We start from the raw sequence: 21,942 nt of genomic DNA on the forward strand, positions 1-21,942 counted from the left end.
AAAATTATTTCTTTTTATTTATTCAAATTTATTAACCACATTTTTCATGAAGAGATTTGCCCAAAGCAGTTTACAGTACACTGAATAGTAATTAGTGTGACTAGAAGTGTTGCTAACTTGCTAATTGCTGTTAGCATCTGCTGCGAACCTCTGTCTCCCCATAAAAACCTGCAGCTTGAGCCCCCTGATCAGAGAGATCTTGCCCCACCTACTGGTGATGTCACTGACAGTGCGGTGGTTCAAATTCAGGCACTGCACGGTGGAAGGAGCACATTGATGAAGTCGCATTGACAAAGGAGCACAACCAAGGAGCTCCTTAGTTTGAGGCCTCTGGGAGAGATGTTTGGGTGAGACCAAAGGTAGGCAATTCCAGACCTCGAGAGCCACAGGCAGGTGAGGTTTTCAGGATATCCATAATGAATATATATGAGATGGATTTGCATGCACTGCCTGCTTGAGATGCAAATCTATCTCATGCATATTTATTGCGGATAGCCTGAAAATCTGACCTGACTGTGGCTCTTGAGGACCAGAATTGCCTACTCCTGGGTGAGACTGTTGATTGTTGTTGGTTTGTTTTTTTGTTAGATCAAAATGTATATGATCCCTGTGTTAGTTGGGCAGGGGAGGTATGGGACTCTGCTGATGTGATCACACAGAGGAGAGACCATGAAGAGCAGGATGTTGATCTCTGTTCAGTTGGATCACTTATCGACAACTTTGCAATCAGAAATGTTGAAAATTGGCCTACTGAATTTGCGTTCAATGAAAAACTAAATTCAGTTAATTTATGTGCTAAAAATAAATGATTTAGACATTCTAGTTGTGACAGAATCTTGGTTAGAGGAACCTGATGTTGTATTAGTGAAGCAAAGTTGCCCACAGGGATTTGAGTGGGGGTGGACGTGGGGAATAAAAATACAAGGGGGGGGGGGGTTATTACTGCAACTTCAAAATTTGGCTTTTAAGATCTTTCAAGGAAAAATAGATGCAATTGATGTTTTAGTAATGGGAAATAATTATGTTACTATGGGCTCCTTTTACAAAGATGCGTTTGGGCCTTAACGTGTGGAATAGCGTGCGCTAAAATTCTACACTCCCTAGCCGTTACGCCTCCTCTTGAGCAGGCGGTAGTTTTTTGGGTAGTGCGTGCTAAACCGGTGCGTGTGCTAAAAACGCTAGCGCATCTTTGTAAAAGGAGCTCTATATGTTTGCTTTTTTGTCAACCAGGTGTTTTAGTGGGTGATTGTTCAAAGATTTTGAATTTTTTTAAATTTCCCTGCATGTGGATTTGTCCAAATTATTGATAATGGGAGATTTTAATTTGCCTATTTTACCTGGGGTTATATCTCTGAACTTACAACTTATGATTGATCAACCCACACACCAGGCAGGGCATGTCCTTGATTGAATCTTTGTACCATCAGGGGTTGAGGTCTTGAGAGCATTTCAGGTTCTTCCACTAGTTTGGATGGATCATTCCCTGTTGATTTTTGATATTGCTCTAAGTCCCCCCTACATTAAATCAGGAGTTAAGTGAGGCAAAAGTTCTCTTTCAAGATGTGAGCTTGTAGGCATTATTATTTGTTGATATGTGAATCTTTATATCTAAGTTCTTTCAATTGCCTAACTTGTTTTTAAGTGTAAATGGAAATGTTATAAAATTGTTAAAAAAAAAAAATGCTTTGCACATCAACCCCAAAGTGTATAAATGCTATTAAAATGAATGAGTTGCTGCCAAATATATACTGTATATATGTGTAGTATATATATATATATTTTAGATACAACCCAATTCTAAATGTAAAGTTTCAGCTGTATTAATGAAGAAAATACTGCATTTGGATTCCATGAAGTCACAGAAACAATTGTAGAAGTCAGACTTCCATTTAGGCACTCCAGTGCCAGGGTAACAGTGTGAGCACCACCAGTATTTTGGATGGACCCTTCCCACCCTCTCCTGAAGATATTTAAAAAATTCAAGTTTTTTAAAAACCTATCCCATATCCATCATTTTTCCCCTCTCCTCTGTGGCTTCCCTGCATCTGCCCTCCTATCTCTGAATCCTCTCCCTACCCAGTGTACCTTACAGGTATCCCTGGCACCAGCAATGATTCATTTTTGCTGCTGGCGCTGGCCTTGCAGACTTCCCTCTGCCATGTCCTGTCAGACAGGAAACAAGAAGCAATGTCATTGAGGGTGGGAAGCCTGCGGGGTCAGGGCTGGCAGCAAAACACCAATAGTTCTCACTGTGGTTTGGTAGATTCCCAGAACTTTAGAAATGGTTTTGTAACCCTTTCCACACTGATACATTAAACAACTTTTTTTTTTCTTATTTCATCTGGAATCTCCTTTGATTGCAGCATAACATTCTTGTAGAAACTTTGTGGTGATTATTTTACTCTCATGGTAAGGGTTCAATAGATTCAACAGGGCTGGTTGTAATCAAGCCTGGCTGTGTTCAATCTGCTGTTGATAAACTAAAGAAAAATTACTTTTTCATAAGGATGATATTGAATAACTTTGTTTTTTAAATAAATGAAGTAATAATTTAAAAAATGCGTTGTGTGTTTACTCAGATTCCCTTTGTCTAATATTACATTTTGTTTAATGATCAGAGACCATTCAGTGTTACATATATGCAATAATAAGGAAAATGGGGGGGGGGGGATTTTTCACATTATTGTATCTCGTACATTGCTCCTCATCTCAGCCAGTGTGACTCTGGTCCAGGATGTCTCTCTGTGGCATTTGCAAATACTTGCAAGCAGAAAGCAGAAGAAAGGGGTACATCTCACACAACTCCTCTCCACACAGTGTAAGGCAGGTAACACATCTCTCTCTTTGTATCTCATAAGGGCTTAAAGTGTTGCCATACTGAGACAGACTGAAGGTCCATCAAGCCCAGAATCCCGTTTCCAAGAGGGCCCAATCCAGGCCACAGGCACCCAAAAAGATCCCAAAAGCGTGAAACAGATTTTATGCTGCATATCCCAGAATCAAACAATATATTTCCCCAGTTCATCTTATTAATGGCTTATGGTACTGTAACTAAAACGCGACAATCACATGCAGGACTTATGCACGCGGCCTTAAAACAATTCCTGTTAGTGCTCTGAGGGGGGGTGTTATCCTATTTCAGAATTAAGTTTTCAAATAACTGTATTTCAGTGTGGCAAAAATATGACAGCTACATGTGGAAGATGTTCTTAATGCCCCTTTATGATTGAAGAACATAGATGAGTGCATTGATGAGTGAGTACACTATCAAGGCACATTCATTTACAAATTGTGAATCATCATTTGTTATTTATGTGATAGTCTATGGTTCCCTTGTTATGTTGGAAGAAGCAAAGGGGACTATGAGATTGTACTGAATGAACATAAAAATCTGTTGAAGACTAGAAGATTGACAGCTCCTAAACAGATCTTAAATGAAAAATTGTTGACTCAATAGAAGTTGACTGGCACCAACTGAACTTTAGAGAATACTGGATTTTCACATTATGCATAGTCCAGCCAGCAGGATTTAACTCTGAAATATATGTCTTCAGTCAGAATGAATGCGCTCTGATTGGCTCAAAGTACGTTGATTGGGTGGTACCAACCATCTGACCACTGAAAAATATATTCTGATGCCATCTTTGTTTTATTATAGTAAAAAGAGAAATTATTTTATGAACCATTAGGTGTAACAGTAGAGAGAATAACTTTGATGCAGCGCTTCATGCTTAAAATATGGCATTATATTGGGGCAATGTTGGAAGTTATTTTGGAGTAAGTCCAGATAGTAAGTTCTATATTAATAGACTACATAACATACAACAGACAATGGTTGAAAATTATTCACAAGGAGGGATTCTATGATTTCCAGATCTTTTTCTGTAATACAGTTCTCAGTTTATGGGACTGGTGGATTACTTATATTTGGCTACATTAAGGGGTCAAATTACTTTTTTTTTTTGCATTAACTTTTTAATGGTCTCAAATTTTGTGACAGATTTTGGTCAAGTTGTTTTCATTCAAAAATGATTGATTTAAAAGGACTAAACATAATAAAATCCCAAACCATGTTATTTACCTGGAAGGAAGGAATATCCTTACTGGCACAAATTCAGATTAATAATGTACCCCTGGAAATGGTACATAACATCAAAATTCTCAGCATCATACTAGATCCAAATTTATCATACTGTGATCAAATAAGTTCGGTGGTAAGAAGCTGTTTTATAAGCATCGAATTAGAGAATAACACGGTGACAAAATTCATCACCGTTCCCGTCCCCGCGGATAACCACGTGAAATAATCCCATGTCATATTTTAGTATCTATTTCAACCTCAGTCCTTCTACACCAGCATTCTTCAAAGCAAAGCTTGAGGGTCAGTGGTTGTGGCCATTTATATTCTGATTCTTCCCTCTCTCCTTAAAGAATGACATGAAGATGGTTTCCCGCGGTTATCCGCGGGGACGGAAACGGTGATGAATTTTGTCACCGTGTCATTCTCTACTTTGAATGATAAGATCAATCACAAAAGTTCTAGAACCAGCTGAATTAAACACCCTAGTCCATTCCCTTGTTATCTCTAGACTGGACTACTATAACTCATTATATAAAAACATCACCCAGATCTAACTAAGATGCTTACAGTTAACCCAGAACGCATCTATAAAACTCATCACTAATTCTAAAAAATTTGATCATGTGACACCCCTTCTACAGAATGCCCACTGGTTGCCAATATCCCATCGGATTACTTATAAAATAATTTTGCTCTGTTTTAAAATATGACAATCAAACTTACCAGCATACCATATACACCCCTGAGAACCTTACGATCTGTAGACCACAATTTATTTGTAATTCCCTCCCTAAAAGTTATTAATATTCAAAGAAACAAAATATTCACAATTTATGCTCCACAGCTATGGAATACTCTACCCTTTCATCTAAGAGAACAAATGCTCGATTGCATTAAGAGCTGCTTAAAGTCTTTTTTTATTTAAAGATGCTTTCCACACTTAAGTATCAAATGTATACTTCTTTTTAAAGGAGTATGCAACTCAGGAGCCATCAGAGATTCACCCTGACAGCCCTTTATGTGCTTCCCTAGACTGCTTTCTTTACTATAACTATTGTAGTTCAACCCCCTTTCCCTGTTGTATCTTGTTGGTCCCTGTACAGTTTGATATGTGTTCTTATTTTACAATAATGTACTCCGTTTTAAAGTGTACATCGATTAGAAGTATTATAAGCGATATAATCAAATTTTAAATAAAGCTGAAACCTAATAACTTAAAATCTGTCACGAAACAAATGGTCCACGAACATTCCTTTCCTTCGGATGCTTTTATGATGCATTGTAACAATTAACCAGTCTTTTGCTATTAAACTTGAATGGCCAATTAAGACAAATAGTTCAGAGACCATTCTTCCATCACTGAGTTGGGTGGTGATGCACATATTCATTTGGCTTTCTGGGCCTTCTGAGCAGACTTGGTAACCTTGCCAAACCCTCCAGCCTTCTTGTCAACTGCTTTGATTACACCAACAGCAACAGTCTGTCTCATGTCACGAACAGCAAAGTGACCCAAAGGAGGTTAGTCGGAGAAGCTTTCTACACACATGGGCTTGTCTGGGATCATATCAACTATGGCAGCATCACCAGACTTTAGGAACTTGGGATTGTCTTCCAGTTTCTTACCAGAATGGAGGTCAATCTTCTCCTTCAACTCAGCAAATTTGCAAGCTATATGAACAGTGTGACAGTCCAGCACAGGTGCATAACCAGCACCAATCTGGCCAGGATGATAACCTGTGCTGTGAAGCCAGCAGCCTCCTGGGGTGGATCATTACCACAACGGACATCTTTGACAGAGACGGTTTTAACATTGAAAGCAACATTGTCACCTGGAAGAGCCTCGCTCAGTGCTTCATGGAGCATCTCAACAGATTTTACTTCAGTTGTGACATTGACAGGAGCAAAAGTTACCACCATCCCTGGGGGTCAAATTACTAACTTGTGATAAATAACATATGATTTCATTATTATACCATATAACAGTTTATTGCAGGAATCACTAACCTTTGCTACCCCAGTATCACAGGTTAGTAAATTCTGAGATAAATTTGCTTTTCTGTTCCTGCAGTTGGAAATATCACATTCCCAACCACAGCAATGCAAAGATACTGGGCTCCAAGACGAGCTACTATGTTTTAAAGGGCTGATGTGAAATCAAAATATCTCCCAATCTCCAATCCTATTACAATATAATGCTCAGTCACCCACCCCATCTCCCTATACTGGCACCTACTGGGGATCTCCCTGGTAGAGATGCAGAAGTGATCTCTGGTCCCTCCTGTCTCCGTGGATCCCTAAATCAAAATGACTCGGGGAGCTGCCAGGTTAGAAACACCCAGGGATCACTCCTGAACCCCCCCCTCAATTACCCACTAGAATGATGACAGGGATGTGGGATCTAGGGGCCTGTTGAAAAGGAATTGGAGGGCTGGGGATTGAGATGTCAGGGGATAACTATTAGTAAGTACTAGTCCTTTGAAGTTGCTTTCTGGGAGTACTAGATCATAGATTAATAGCCCAATAAGCTTGGTAAGAAAACATACAACCACCTCTTGGACATACTATATTTCCATGAATAACACTGTTCGTGAGATTTATGTAAGCTACCTTATTTATTTTGCACAATAATGCGCTGCTTTGAATGCAGTTGTGTACTTCACAGCTTATTACCATTTAATGTATTTTGTGCAAAAATAAATCCCTTGTTAAGGTTTTATTGTTGGCAAAACACTCATCTTAATGCAGCTTAGGAAAGAGACCCCCTAAATATCACCTATAAGTTGAACATTTGTCCATTTCTGAATGCTCATTTACTCACTTCACAGTAACTGGTAAACTTTGTGGAATGCCTTATACAATGAGAAACAAATCACATTTTTCCCCTTTAATTTACACACTCATAAATTACAAAGAATTTAGGTCACTTCACAAAAAAAACCAAAACAGAACAGTTTTAAGCACATTTTTGAAACAAAGAGAAACGCTATAACCAAACTATACACATTGAGAGAAAAAACCATTAACTGTATGAGCAAATTAGAACTATTTAACATTTATGCAATCTTGATCTACACAGCCTCAGTGTATTCCCTATGGGATAAATTACATATAAAATAATCAACAAGAAATAACTACTCATGGACAGTGCCAGCATGAGCAACAGATGCGTGGGGGAATTTGTGTGTGATCCGCAGTTCAACTGTGGTGATGCCTGTAGGTGGCCTGGGTGCTTAGGATCACCTTGGGAAATCTGCATCTTTTAAATGTCCTTCACTGAATACATGAAGCATCGTTTTGTGTCTTAATGTGATATAATTTGTGAGGTATGAAGGGACTGACCAAGCCAACAAAATAATAAAACTACTGAAATTCACAGTTTGAATGATGTTTGTTACTAGTATTGATGCTACAAATGGGCTAACAAGAATTTAAATAGAAAAAAGATCTTAAAATACAAGATCATTCTGCACTTATGGGAGAGTGTTAACCTGACCAGGAAATCATTTACCCACAGGGCTGCTCAATTTGTGTCCATAACGCTGACATTTTATAATTATAAAATGACAACAAACTGCCAATCTGTGGGATTTGTGTGACTATCTAAGTCACTTGTTTGTACAATCTGTTTCTCTGGTGGCTTGAATTTGGCTTCCTGCAATCACCTATGCTCTCCAAGTAGCTTGTTTTGAACATTGCTGAGAAATTTTAGGTACCACCAGCTGGACAACTACTTGAGAACAAGGAGAAAACTAAATAAAAGTTGCTTACCTGCAACAGATATCCTTTGTGGACAGCAGGATTAAGGCAGAAATGTGAGTGCCAAAATCAAATAGGTCTCCCAGAGATCAGAACTGGTGTAAAGCCCTCTCCATGCACAGCAATCCCCTCAGTTAGTTAAATGTCAAGTTCAACTCTTAGAAAGAAAGATAGGTGGGGTTTTGTGCTTGATCAATCCTGTCATCCACAGGGAACATCTGTTACAGGTAAGCAACTTCGCTTTCTCTTTTAGTGAGCAGGAGTGAATCAGATACACAAATGGGTGACTTCCAAATCTGAAAGAATTCTCCCGCTATTGAGGAGCAAACAGCTCATACATAAACATTTAAAAGTTCATATGGACAAATTGTTTTGTACTACTTGCCAAGCTACCCTCTCAGTTAGGACTGGTCCAGGCAGCAGCTTAAACTAAAATCAGTTTTGCAGATGCCCTCCATAGAGAGACAGATTTAAAGAGAACTACAGTTGCTGCAATGGCTCCGATTTGGTGAGGTTTGACTCTTCTGAGCAAGGTTGATTGTAACAGAACTGAATACGGGACTGTGCTTTTCACTGGAGTACCATTTCTGTTGCAGTCAAAGCAGACAGCTATATAATGTAAGGAAAAGGTTATTTATTTATTTATGTAGGCCAAATTGAAAGCAAATAAACGGTTGAAGAAAACAACAAAAGCAGCAGCAGCGGAACACATAGAAAAGATTCTTCCAAGGAAATTTCTGGGAGAGCGTCATTTTCATGTCTGTTTGGCAGAGTGGAAAACACAAAACTGCGGTGCCCAAGAGAACAGTTGTGCGCAAGGACTGCACATGCTCAGTATTTTATCCTGGTTCTGGGAGAGGTTGTCTAGCCCAGTGCCATCAGATGACATCACCCACTTGTGGGGACTTTTAATCAGCAAATCCCACATATTATATATATGCTGAGGTTTATACAAACAAATCATAAAAGGACAAAATATCCATTCTAATATGCAAATATACTGTTATAAATACAGATGATCCTCCCTGTCCCTTAAAACAATTTGCTCTTACATGAAAATTTCAGATCTATAGTAAACTCTCAAAAGAAAAAAAAGGTGCTATATCTGGCCAGAAAATCCAGTGCTCTAGGATCACTTGTCTTGTGCTAATACTTCAAACACATGAACTTGTACTGTAAATAGTACTACAGCTATAGTGACCATACAGAAAACTTGCACTGACTGGAAGAAAAGGATGAAAGCATACTTAAGATAAAGCATGAAGATGTGGAAAGCTGGTGAATTTTTTCTTTTAATTTTGTTTTGTTGCAAATGCAAAGGAAGAAGACGCTTAGAAGGCAAGTGAAGCTATTTTGAAAGCTCAGCAAATGAACAATGTATGCAAGGGTAATACTGCACCAATGGTAACGTATTCAAGCTACTGCAAGAAAAGAAAGCAAAAAGGCATGGAATCATCAATGCACTGCATTGAATTATTTACTAAAACAAAACCATATTTCAGGCTGCTCCTCATAAAGAAAGAAAGGAAGTTGTTTTGCAGCCCAGGTAATGCCTGACATATAGAATTATGTCCTATTTACATACAGTCAAACTGTATAGACATTAACATACAATTTCAGTTCCTGGACATTATTAAAATATAACATTTGTCATTCTTCTTCATACTTTAAGAATATGTTTATGTGCAAGCAGTACAATTTCAGCTAAATATACATACAAAACAAGGCAAAAGATAAAAGGCAAATGGATTTTTCTGACCGTGGTTCATTGTAAAAACAGGCATATGTCTATAAGACATATGGTTACATATTTTGGCATTTATCTGCAATACCTGCAGAAGTAAAAGTCCAGCTAACAAACTCTCCTGGTTATTTGCTAATGCATTTGCATTGCTTTAAAATGGTTATCTAAAGCAGCGACAGCAAATGCTTCTTCTTCATATGTTTAAAACAAAACATCTTCATTTTCTATTAAAATCTGCACAATCTGTTTCTGGTACCGCATGTCATTCAGTGTAGTGAGCGTACTTTCCTCCGGGGGTCTCATCAAAGTAGGCCCAAAAACTATTCCAAGATTTTCAGCATTCATCAAATTCTCCTTTTCATTCATAGTAACCCTAAAATGCATCAGAAGGGGCAAAAATTACAGCACACAAAATAGAAATCAGTTTCCACTCAAAAAACATGGACTAATCTGTGGTAGCCTTGGGGACTCTTAGATTAGGAATTTAGGGGCCAATGAAGAAGTGGCTGATTACACATGGGGTTCCTGCAAAAATAAAAAAAGCTGGGACGGAATGCAGTAATCAATGACCATACAAATTACTACTGCATTAAAATTGTGGCAGTAATTCACAGCTCATTGCTGAACATCACCCTTCCTGTCAGTGCTTGAGCTGCAGTTTGCTCAGACACTGACAGAAAGGTTGACATTAAAAAAAAATGCTTGGATCTGCACCAGCCCCAATTTTGTTCCTCTTCTGCCTGACTGACCTCTCCAATATTAAATAATGATGTCTAGTGGCCCTAGTGGTTCCATACAGGCATCTAAGAAACTGGGTGTCCTTGGGATGGGCCCCAAAGTGACAGATGTACTAAAGCCAGCAATTATCTCTAAACCTGTTTAAACAGCTTCAGCGAAAATCGCATTTGCTGACCCAGTGCAGAAAATGGCTCACCGCCTGGTTTTCTGCACAATCACTCATTCCCTGATCCGACCATGCATCTGAGCCAATCAGGGCCTTGGGCCCCTCCCCATGCATCACATGATGTAGCGGGGAAGGAAAAGCCCGCCATTTCGATCTGGCAGGCTTACGAGTGGGACGGACTAAGCTTCCCTCCCGCTCCAATTTCTCTAAAAAGGTACCGGGGCGGGGAGAGTCAGCAAGGGGGTTTCAGGGGACCTTCGGTGGCAAGAGAGAGTGGACATCTCTCCTAATGTTTTACTGCCATGGGGGGGAGGGGTGTGAAAATGGCAGGAGGGAATGGCCATCCTTCCTGCTGATTTTCACTAGTGCGGTGGGGTGGGGGTGGGGAGAGATTCATGGTGCTGTATTCGTTGGGGGTTAATGGGGATGGCCAGATTTTTTTTTTAACGGGGCAGATATTGTGTGTATATAACACGGAGAGAATCTGTGCCCATTATAAAAAAAAGGTTTCCTGGCCCAAGCAGCTTAGTGGCAGGAGGCTTTCCCCTGCATCTCAGCAGTTCGGGTTCCCCTGTCAGCTCTGCGAAAGTGTGAGAGTCACTCTTACTGCAATCCATTGGATCAAAGAGTCAGGGAACATCCACGTGAATCATTTGCATGCAAACATTTTAGTGCATCAATAGCTCTTTCTGAATCGGCCCAAAAATCGGATTGGTGCAGACCCACACCGTCTTACCGATCCGCTTAGTGCATCTAGAGCTGGGTCAGGAACTGGCTGAGTGAAAAGTGACAGAGTACTGGTCAATGGAAATCTCTCTGAGGAAAGGGATAATACCAGAGGGGTACCTCAAGGTTTAGTTCTTGGGCCTGTTTGCTTTAACATTTTTGTAAGCAATATTGTTGAATGGCTGTCAGGTAAGATTTGCCTCTTTGCGGATGATACCAAAATCTGCAATAGAATGGACACACTTGATGGTGTGAACAACATGAGGAAGGACCTAGCGAAACTTGAATGGTCTGAAATTTGGCAGCTAAGATTTAATGCTAAAAAATGTAAGGTCATGTATTTGGACTGCCAAAAGCTGAGGGAATGGTACAGTTTAGGGGGTGAAGAACTTTTGTGCATGAAAGAGGAGCGGGACTTGGAAGTGATAGTATGTGATGATCTTAAGGTGGCCAAACAGGTTGAAAAGGTGACAGCAAAAGCTAGAAGGATGCGAGGATGCATAGGAAGAGGAATGGCCAGTAGGAAAAAGGAGATATTGATGCCCCTGTATAAGACTCTGGTGAGACCTCATTTAGAATATTGTATACTATTCTGGAGACTGCAACTTCAAAAAAGATATAAACAGGATGGAGTTGGTCCAGAGGAAGACTACTAAAATGGTCAGTAGTCTTTGTCATAAGGTGTATGTGGACAGACTTAAAGATCTCAATATGTATACCGTATTTTCATGCATATAACACACGCGTTATACACGATTTTTACAAACTGCGCATAACCTTGAGCGTTATACGCGTGAGCGCGTTGTACAAAATTTTTTTTACATAGTTCCCTCCCCGACGTCCGATTCACCCCCCCCCCCCCGCAGGACCGCTCGCACCCCCACCCCGAAGGACCGCTCGCACGCAACCGCACCCCCACCCCGAAGGACCGCTCGCACGCACTCCCACCCGCACCCGCACCCTGAAGGACCGCTCGCACCCCCACAGCCTCCCGACCCCCGCCCATCATGTAGAAGCAGCATGTCCTGCTGCTTCCTCTTGGCGGTCCCGACTCCCCGACACGATTGGGGCAAGAGGGAGCTCAAGCCCTCTTGCCCCAGCCAACCGCGGCACCCCCGACACGATCGGGGCAAGAGGGAGCCCAAGCCCTCTTGCCCTGCCGACTCCCCAACTCCCCGACAATATCGGGCCAGGAGGGAGCCCAAGTCCTCCTGGCCCTGGCGACCCCCCCCCCCCCCTGCTAGTTGTTCGGGCCAGGAGGGAGCCCAAGTCCTCCTGGCCCTGGCGATGCCCCCCCCCGCTAGTTGTTCGGGCCAGGAGGGAGCCCAAACCCTCCTGGCCACGGCAACCCCCTACCCCCACCCCGCACTACATTACGGGCAGGAGGGATCCCAGGCCCTCCTGCCCTCGACGCAAACCCGGAATTGCTACTGGAAGTCAGATCCTGCAGTTCCTTTTTAGCAAGGGGAGTTTCTTGTGCCGGTGTGCACGGAAGAGGAGTGGAGTTTTCCAGCTGATACATTCCCTGAGGAACCCTTTGAGAGGCGAAACAAGGCACTTGTTGGAGGATTGGGCATGGATTCTGGATTGTACATCTGAATGGTGCCATGGTGTTTTCATCTACAGTCTGGCCAGACATTTTCTACCAGCACAGCACGGTGTTTCAGACCATGGTCCCAAGCTAAGTAAAACTTTTTTGCTTTTTCTGTGCACAGTGATGGGTATATTACCCTTTTGAAAATTACATTTCAGTGGTGGTGGAGTTTTTTGCCAGTGATAGTACATAAGCAGCTTGGACTTTAAAGAGTATTGAAGTTGTTTACTGCTGCATTGAAATTTTTGAGGCTTTTTCTCCACTGGTTTATGAAATGGTTATCGGGGGAATGTAACCCATCTCTGGTGAGTAATATTTTGTAGTTAAATTTTGGGATTTTTTCTATTACACTTTGTTTTTTTCTTGTGAGACATGTTTAAATACCTAAATGGTATAAATGTGAATGAGGCAAGTCTCTTTCATTTGAAACGAAACCCTGGAATGAGAGGGCATAAAATGAAGTTAAAAGGTGATAGGCTCAGGAGTAATCAATGAAAATATTTTTTTACAGAAAGGGTGTTAGATTATGGCTCTGTATTTCCTTAAACAAGTTGTTATACTTGTGAAAAAGTTATAATTAATAAAAATAAATTAAAAAAAAGAAAGGGTGGTAGATGCATGGAATAGGCTCCTGGTAGAGTTGGTTGAGACAAAGACAATCTGAATTCAAGAAAGCGTGGAACAGGCAAGTGGGATCTCATAGGGAGAGGAGGAGATAGCAGATGCTGTGGATAGGCAGACTGGATGGGCTATTTGGACTTTATCTGCCATCATATTTCTATGTTTCTACCTCCTCCTAATGTGCCTGGCTTTGGCTCACCAGCTAGCTTCCCTCCTGCATCTCATCCTTCACTAGGACTGATCAGACCCCTCTTCTCTATTTAAAACTATCTCCCTGGTGTCTAGTAGCATCCCTCCCTCCTCTCCCATTCAACTAGAATTTTAAAAAGTTGTTCTTTAATGTCTAGTGGCACCTACTTCATCTTTGATCCTCTTTTCAATCCCCCCCCCGGGACCCAAGTACCTTGAAGAAGGCTGGAGCAAGGTCTATTTGCTCTGGGTGGCCCCTGGGATGTACTGGACAGGAACAATCTGCCATATAAGAAAATTTCTCTCTTATATGGCAAACTGGCCCTATCCAGTGCATCCCCAGGATGTACTGTGTAAGGAAAGGTCTACCATTTTGGAGAAGACATCCAGAGGAAGGAGTAAATGGGTATCACTCTTGCCTCTTTTAAGATGCTTGGCTCCAGGGGCTTAGAAAAGTGGTTGGAGGATGGGCTGGGTGCCAGTTGACACTAGAGACTTTTTTAAAGTCTGGGTTGAGCAGTTGCGGGAAGGAGGAAGGATGCCACTAGGAAAGACTTATTTTTAAATCAGGGAGGAGGGAGTTACATAAGAACATAAGAATTGCCATCTCTGGATCAGATCCTGGGTCCATCAAGTCCAGTGATCTGCACACGCGGAGGCCCCGCCAGGTATACCCTGGCATAATTTTAGTCCCCATATCACTGTATGCTTCTCAAGGGAGATGTGCATCTAATTTACCCTTACCCGTATCACTCTATGCCACTCTTGGAGATGTGCATCTAGTTTATCCTTAAATCCTAGAACGGTGGATTCTGCAATTACTTCTTCTGGGAGAGCATTCCAGGTAACCATCACTCGCTGCATGAAACAGAACTTCCTGATATTCGTCCTGGACCTGTTCCCCCTCAGGTTCAGTCTATGTCCTCTTGACCGGGTCACATTGGACATTGTAAATACCTGCTTTCCCTGCTCCATTTTGTCGAATCCTTTCAGTATTTCAGAGTTGGTCATTTATTTTCATTTTCTATCCCATTGTCCCCAAAGAGATCACAGTGGGTAGGGGGTGCACAGGGCAATTAAAAAAGAAATACCAGGGGAGGGGGGTGAGAGGGAGCCGTTGAGTGATTTTCAGGGATGGGACACTGCTGAAGTGGGCAAGGGGCAGGAGATGGGGCTATGTCAATTACAGTGGCTCTACACCAGCCTCAAACCTAGCAGCACATTTCTGGTCTTCAGCTCCTGAGGTAGAGAGCACACAGCCCTGCATGCTGCACAATCAAAGTGGTTTACATACAGGTACTTCAAGCATTTTCCCTATCTGTCCTGGTGGGCTTACAATCTACCTAATGTACCTGGGCAGTGGAGGATTAAGTGATTTGGCCAGTGTCACAGGGAGCAGCACGGGGTTTGAACCCACAGCCTCAGGGTGCTGAGGCTGTAGCTCTAACCACTATGCCACACTCCCCTTCTGCCTTCATGCCTAAATGAGTTTTTTTCCCCAATTTACATGCCCAAATGACATGTAACTGTAAGCGCCCTGTTTTAGAATTGGCCTTTATGGTGGAAATTTATTAAGTGGGTGCTAACATTTACATAACTAATCTGCAAATAGGTAATATCTTGCACAATGTGTATTTGACAGGTGAGCACATGCCTAGGTGGAGTCTGGACAATACTTTCACTTACATGTGTAGCTTATTAAAATAGTATAAGCATATCTCTAGCACTAAGGCATGATCATTTATGGCAGCTTTATGGCTGCTGTATGTAATTGTGACTACGCACATATATACCAAACTATTCTAGTAGGAATCCATATTCCTTTACAGCAGGGATTCTTAACTTTTTTTAGTTTCTGCACCCTTCTAACTGATCAATGAAACCCTCACACCCCCTTCCTAAACCATGTGTCTCTACTGGTGACTATTGACAGCTATACATGTCACTGTTAGCTACTAACAGTACTAACAAGTTATACTAAATAAAGTTTTCAGCCCAAATAATTTATTCAGCTAACATATTGTTACCTGGATAAATTCCTTTGAAAATTGTCCTATTAACTGCCTTTACTCTGCCTAGAAATTTTCAATAAATTGCCCCAGATTTCAAGATCCTTCTCCGTACCCCATTCACATCATAGGGGTGCGGACGCTATTGGTTAAGAACCCTTCACTTTATAGAATTTGTTCCTATCGAGTGTCATCTAGGTAGCCAGCTAGAGAATTGGTCTCTATGATGGCAATTCTGTAAAACATTTATCATATGTAAAGCAAAACTTAAATGATTTTCACACTTTAACCAGAGCATAGAGGTCAAACTGGATGGTCCATACAGATATTTATCTGCTGTCATATTGAGATCCATGATTTCAAAGCTTCAAGATCAACTAAGTAAGAGAAGAATGGTTTCAAAGAGGGGGCATTGGTGACATCACTGAACTGTGTGTGAAACAGAATGTTGAATTGGAACCTCTCCTGCTAAGCATCACTGACTGAGGCCTGTATACTAGTGCTGCCCGATTCACGATTCGAATCGGTTCACCGATTCAGTAACTGACCCTCCCCCATTGCCCCCTACAGCAGGAGCGGCAGCGCTGCCTCTTGCTGGCTGGCCGCTGCCGTACCTACTTTAGAGGGCGAGGGTCAGTTAGGAAGTACTGGTGTCCGGCTTCCCCTCTGGCCTCCCGCTGGTGTCCGGCTTCCCCCCTGGCCTCCCGTGCACCATTTACCTAATATCAGCAGCCTGCAGAGAAGATTGCGGTACTAGGTCTTTGGAGCTGTTTCCTCTGCCACAATCCAAAATCCTCTGCCACAATTCCTCCAAAATCATAAGTTCTGGTTTTAAGAATTTGAGTTAAAAGAATATGTATGAGATCTATCTGCACACAATGGAAGCAGTGCACGCAAATAGATCTAATGCATATTCATTAGGGAAAGCCTGAAAAGCCAACTAGGTTGCAGCCCTTGAGTATCGAGGTTGCCCATCCCTGCTTTAAACAATTGTTAGCTGACTGCAGGCTTGACAATAGCAGTCTCAAGTTTGCTGGGGTCAGAACAAAGCAAAAGCTGGGTGTCTCCTCTGCTGCCTATATAAATGAATGCTGGTAGGTTGGGGTACAGCTGGTAGTCATATTGGCAACTTACTTCTTGAGGTGAATCATTAGGTATCTGAGCGTCTCATAATGTGCAGGTGGCAGTAGCATCAGTGCTTCATGGATTGCCTCCAGCCTTTCATCTGCATTAAAGATTTCTACAGCACAACAGAAGAAAAGTACTTAGAATGGCTTTTAAACCACAATAAATACTGCAGAAAACAGAATGAGGAGCCCACTGGCTCAAAAAAAATCCTATAAAACTAATTTACAGCTGAATATTTTTTCAAGTGTCTTATTTTCAAATGCAAATTTGAGTTTAGGTTTTAATCTGTCTATTAAACACTCTCTATTCCTTGATGAACAGTTTTGAAAATTTTGGGAACCTCTTACCTACTTTAAATGATGAAGTCCTAGTTGTCACAGTTTCCCTATTCAGATTCAATGTTTGAACTAACAAAGTGCCAAGTTTTGGCTTTCTATTTGGTCAGGAAATGTGTTAGAATCTATATATATATTCATATTATATCATCCATATGCATATACAACTAAGAACTCATATTTACTAATTGGAATATATTAATCACCTTCATGAAGAGATTTGCCCAAGGCAGTGGGTGAATCTTACCATTTTAACAGCATAAAAATAATAGTAAGCCAGCAAAATATAAGAATGAATACATTCAAAGAAGTAAACAGAGATAGCAAGTTGAATCCTAGTAATAGGACTAACATGGAACATTACCAGAAATAGAAGCATTTAACAGCAGTGTTAAATGTATTTATAAGTATGTTTCATGAATGGTACATTTCCTTATCACTTGCAATATAATCTGTGTACACACACATATAAAAGCAAACACACCATTAACTTGTTTTCTTAAATTTATAGTATTTATCCTAAATAAGTGACATTTTGTTTAGTACCGTACTTACTTGCAGCTTCTATAAATTTGGAATAGGTGTCATAGGTAATGACAGGAATGGGCAGGTCTCTGAAGTATAGCTTAAATGCTCCAGTAATGATATTTATATCTGGATATACGTTGGCAGAAATGTCAACCTTTTCACCGTCTAGGAGAGAAGCAGGAACCATGATTCTAATTTGTGCGGAATTGCTTTCATCAAGCTCATGCCAAGACTTAAAACATTAGGTACTGAAAGTTGACCATCACAAATGTCATTAAACTGAAAATCCTTTCAAAATTTGAGAGTTCCATCAAAGGAATGATACATATTTTATTCAGCGGGGTTAATATTCAACATGGTTTAAGCGGGCAGGAGGGCCCGGATTCTCTATAGGGTATCAATATCGGCGGCTGCCTAAAAAATGCCTACCAATCGCATGTCAATCACACGACGGCGCCTTCTAGAGAATCTTATCACACCTTTGAGAAAGAAAGGTGCTGGAAATGCAGGGTTTTCCAGGCTTACATTTCTGGAACCTATCTTTGTCGTGAATCGCGCCTACGTAGGCACTTTAGGCTGCCCGATGCCACTTCTGGCATTAGCCACACCCACCTGTGGGGGCCCTGAAACTCAGTTAAAAATGTTGTTTGAACAGTGTTTTTATTGAGCTTGGGCGCCTGCTGCTGAATGTTTGCTCTGACCGCCACTGACCACTCTGGTTCGTGCCGGGGTGGTTCGTGGGCAGAGCCAACGATTAACTCAGTGTGTCGCAAACTTTGCGAAGCCACAGCACACTAAACTGGGGGCTGCGGCTCGAGGGCATCTGGAAATGTCAGGATGTCGATGCAGCGTCACATGCATGTGTGACATCATCACGTCGACATCGGCACATGCACAAAGGCCCTCCACGTGGAGCCAGTAGGGGGTGCTGGAAGAGAAAAGGCGCAGAGAGGAGTAGAGGCGCTGGAAGTAGGCTGGCTTGCGAGAGGCATATCCTGTAGGCAGTCGGCCGGTGCCGGTGCCTCTCTTCCTCCCCAGCTTCACACGGCACATAGTTTGCAATTCACTGGCTTAACCTGTTAAAGCTGCTTAGTACGCTAACCAGTTAAGTAAATGCACAAAGTTAGGACATGTAAAAGGTTGTCCTAACTTTATGCATGAAATGAGTATGTTCATAGTGGATGATGTAGGAGAGTTTATGAGTAAATGTTTTGTAAACTGCCTAGACTTTAGGCGGTATATAAATTTTTTTAAATAAATACAATTAAATAGGTTAACTAGGTATTGTTCTGAATATCTGCTGGTGTCCAGTTAACAACTGGATGACCAGACTGACCCAGATTTTCAATGTTGGAGCCTGGATATGCCCTGGTATTTAACATCTAGCTTTAATTCAGCCCCAGCACCCAGAAGTATCAAAACCACTGATTGCTGTGTGCTGGAATATTGGGCCCAAGATTTTGGGTGAGTACTAGATTTACTAAAGTGCATCTCCAGGTTAGTGTGCATTATAAGTAAATTAGTGCCACTGCATAAAATGAGATCCATGGTAAGTAATGAACTTTAATGTCATTATGTTCTATCAGGGTTTCCGCAGCTGGCATCCTGCATATTGCAGATTTCCGGGTCTCGCTATGTCTTGTCAGGTAAAACCGATGTTTTAGCCACAGCATGATAGCTGAAACATTGGTTTTATTTGACAAGACATAGTGAGACCTGGAAACCTGCAAAAAGCTTTAATATCATTACTTAACAAAATGTCAATATGAGCATACATTTGGTCTGAAAATTTGATGGTACCCATCAGGAAAAGTATGTATATTCTATTTATGCATATATTCAGTTATAAAATTATCCCAAAATCCAGAACTTTCATAATTTAGATGGTCATTCATAGGGATTGCTTGACCAGAAGTGTTTTCAAGCCTTGTAAAGGTTTGCTGTTACTGCTGACAGTTGAAGACTCTGTTCTGATGGTGATATGAGCCCATTGTAAACCTCAAGTATTATGAGAAGGAGGACCAGAGGAACAGATCAAATGCTTCAAAAATAAAAAAATATATGTGAAAATAAGTTGAATCTCACCTTTCTTTGTATGGGTTGCTCACTTGTTTTATAGGATTACCTAAAATATTTGCATCAGCCCGTTTACATTAACGGGTGCTAGAAAGCAGCTCCCTTTCCCTCTCCCCCTCCAGTTCCTCCCTGACTGTCTCTCCGTGGCCCCCCTTCTGTCTTCCCCCACCAAGCAAAGCTGCCTGCCTCCCAGCACACCCCTCCCCCATAGCAGCCCCCTTTCCCTCTCCCCCTCCAGTTCCTCCCTGACTGTCTCTCCGTGGCCCCCCTTCTGTCTTCCCCCACCAAGCAAAGCTGTCTGCCTCCCAGCACACCCCTCCCCCATAGCAGCCCCCTTTCCCTCTCCCCCTCCAGTTCCTCCCTGACTGTCTCTCCGTGGCCCCCCTTCTGTCTTCCCCCACCAAGCAAAGCTGTCTGCCTCCCAGCACACCCCTCCCCCATAGCAGCCCCCTTTCCCTCTCCCCCTCCAGTTCCTCCCTGACTGTCTCTCCGTGGCCCCCCTTCTGTCTTCCCCCACCAAGCAAAGCTGTCTGCCTCCCAGCACACCCCTCCCCCATAGCAACCCCCTTTCCCTCTCCCCCTCCAGTTCCTCCCTGACTGTCTCTCCATGGCCCCCCTTCTGTCTTCCCCCACCAAGCAAAGCTGTCTGCCTCCCAGCACACCCCTCCCCCAAAGCAGCCCCCTTTCCCTCTCCCCCTCCAGTTCCTCCCTGACTGTCTCTCCGTTGGCCCCCTTCTGTCTTCCCCCCCAAGCAAAGCTGTCTGCCTCCCAGCACATCCCTCCCCCAAAGCAGCCCCCTTTCCCTCTCCCCCTTATTTGAGAATCTGTACCTGCATGGGACACCTGCAGCACCGGCACCATACCCTCCAGTTGTTCCTCAGAGCGAAACTGCCACCACCGCTCAAACTCCTTCACGCGCCGCCTGCCTACACGCTGTTGAGGCTGCCGCGCACCGTCCCTGCGGTCTGGCCGGCTCCCTTAGTCCCTTGCCGCCCCTTCCCTTCCCACGGTCCCGGCAAACGTCCTGACTCCAGCAGCGGCCGCAGCACTCTAAACATGCTGCTTCACGGCCTTCTACTGCCCTGATTTGCTCTGCCGTTTGTCGGGACCGCGGGAAGGGAAGAGGGGCGGCGACAAGGGACTAAGGGAGCCGGCCAGACCGCAGGAAGGGAGGGTCGGATGGGAGGCTGAATGGGAGTTCGGGTGTGCCGGGGAGGGGGGGGCAAAGACGCCGCCGCCGAAGATGAACTGTCTTACAGGGGGGGGGGAGCCCTAAGCGCGCATGCGCACTCCTGCGGCCACAAACATACAGATCATGGAAGCATGCAGATAAGAGTGCGCATGCGTGGCTAGGGTTTTATTATATAGGATATATATATATATATATATATATATATATAAGTATATGAATATCTATTCACTTTATCTTTGTTCTCCCTGAATGACATCCTTGCCTCATACATATTTTTGTATTGTACATGATTAAGTACTCAACAAATCTTGTCTTAACTTTCTTTTCACTAAGTTTAATTTCATACCTTGCTGAAATTATATCAGATACGTCAATAAGATGCTGCTGTTACTATGCTTCGTATCGTTCTGTACTCATACTATGAATTTTGTATACTTTTGGTAACTGTTTTTGCTAAATCAATAAAAACATATTTAGCTTAAAAAAAGAACCCAAACACTCTGGGAGTCACCAAAGTTTATATCATATCGGGTTATTTAGCTCTTAGACACCAATCTCAAAATGATGCTGATGGTTAAGTAGGCCACATTGTTTGCATGTGCTCCCTTCTATGCAGTAAAGCACTATGGCCCTGATTCTAGATCAGGCATCTATCGAGTTAAGAACCTAATTTAAGTTTTTAATTGGTTAATCGGCGCTGATAATTGAATGTGCCATTAAAAACCAATTAAAAAAATTAATTAGCCGGTAGGCTCCTGACTCAATAGATGCCTATTATCTTGTAGTAGGCATCTACACCAAGGTGCCTACATGAAAACTAGGTGTGGTTGTGGGCAAAGTTTGGGTGTGCACTGAGTTGGGCGCCAGTGAGCATCTGTGTTAGGCGCTGGTATATCAGGCTAAGAAAATCCAGGCTTAATATACTGATGCCTATCATTATGATGCCTACTGGCACCTAGGTCACTTGGTGTGATTCTACAAATGGCACCTTTGATTGACATGCAGTAGGTGCTGATTTGCTAGGCGCCTACCAAGTCAGGTACTGTTTATAGAATCTGG

The 21,942-nt window shown here is 42.3% G+C and overlaps 1 protein-coding gene and 1 pseudogene across 4 annotated transcripts in view; both read right to left on the bottom strand.

The window, feature by feature from the left end:
• Positions 1-5,456: 5,456 nt before the first annotated feature.
• LOC117354910 lies at positions 5,457-7,337 on the bottom strand (annotated as a pseudogene).
• The window catches only part of CHN2 (chimerin 2), a 387,683-nt gene continuing 372,691 nt past the window's right edge, over positions 6,951-21,942 (bottom strand). For all 4 annotated transcript variants that reach the window (XM_033930756.1, XM_033930753.1, XM_033930755.1 and 1 more), the window contains 3 exons: positions 17,643-17,780; positions 16,759-16,864; positions 6,951-9,954 (listed from right to left, as the gene is read on the bottom strand). In XM_033930756.1, the coding sequence (XP_033786647.1) occupies positions 9,783-9,954; positions 16,759-16,864; positions 17,643-17,780 (416 nt within the window). In that variant the 3' untranslated portion in view covers positions 6,951-9,782. The remainder of the gene's footprint in view (positions 9,955-16,758; positions 16,865-17,642; positions 17,781-21,942) is intronic.

Source organism: Geotrypetes seraphini, chromosome 2 (genome assembly GCF_902459505.1).
Source record: "Geotrypetes seraphini chromosome 2, aGeoSer1.1, whole genome shotgun sequence".
NCBI lineage: Eukaryota > Metazoa > Chordata > Amphibia > Gymnophiona > Dermophiidae > Geotrypetes > Geotrypetes seraphini.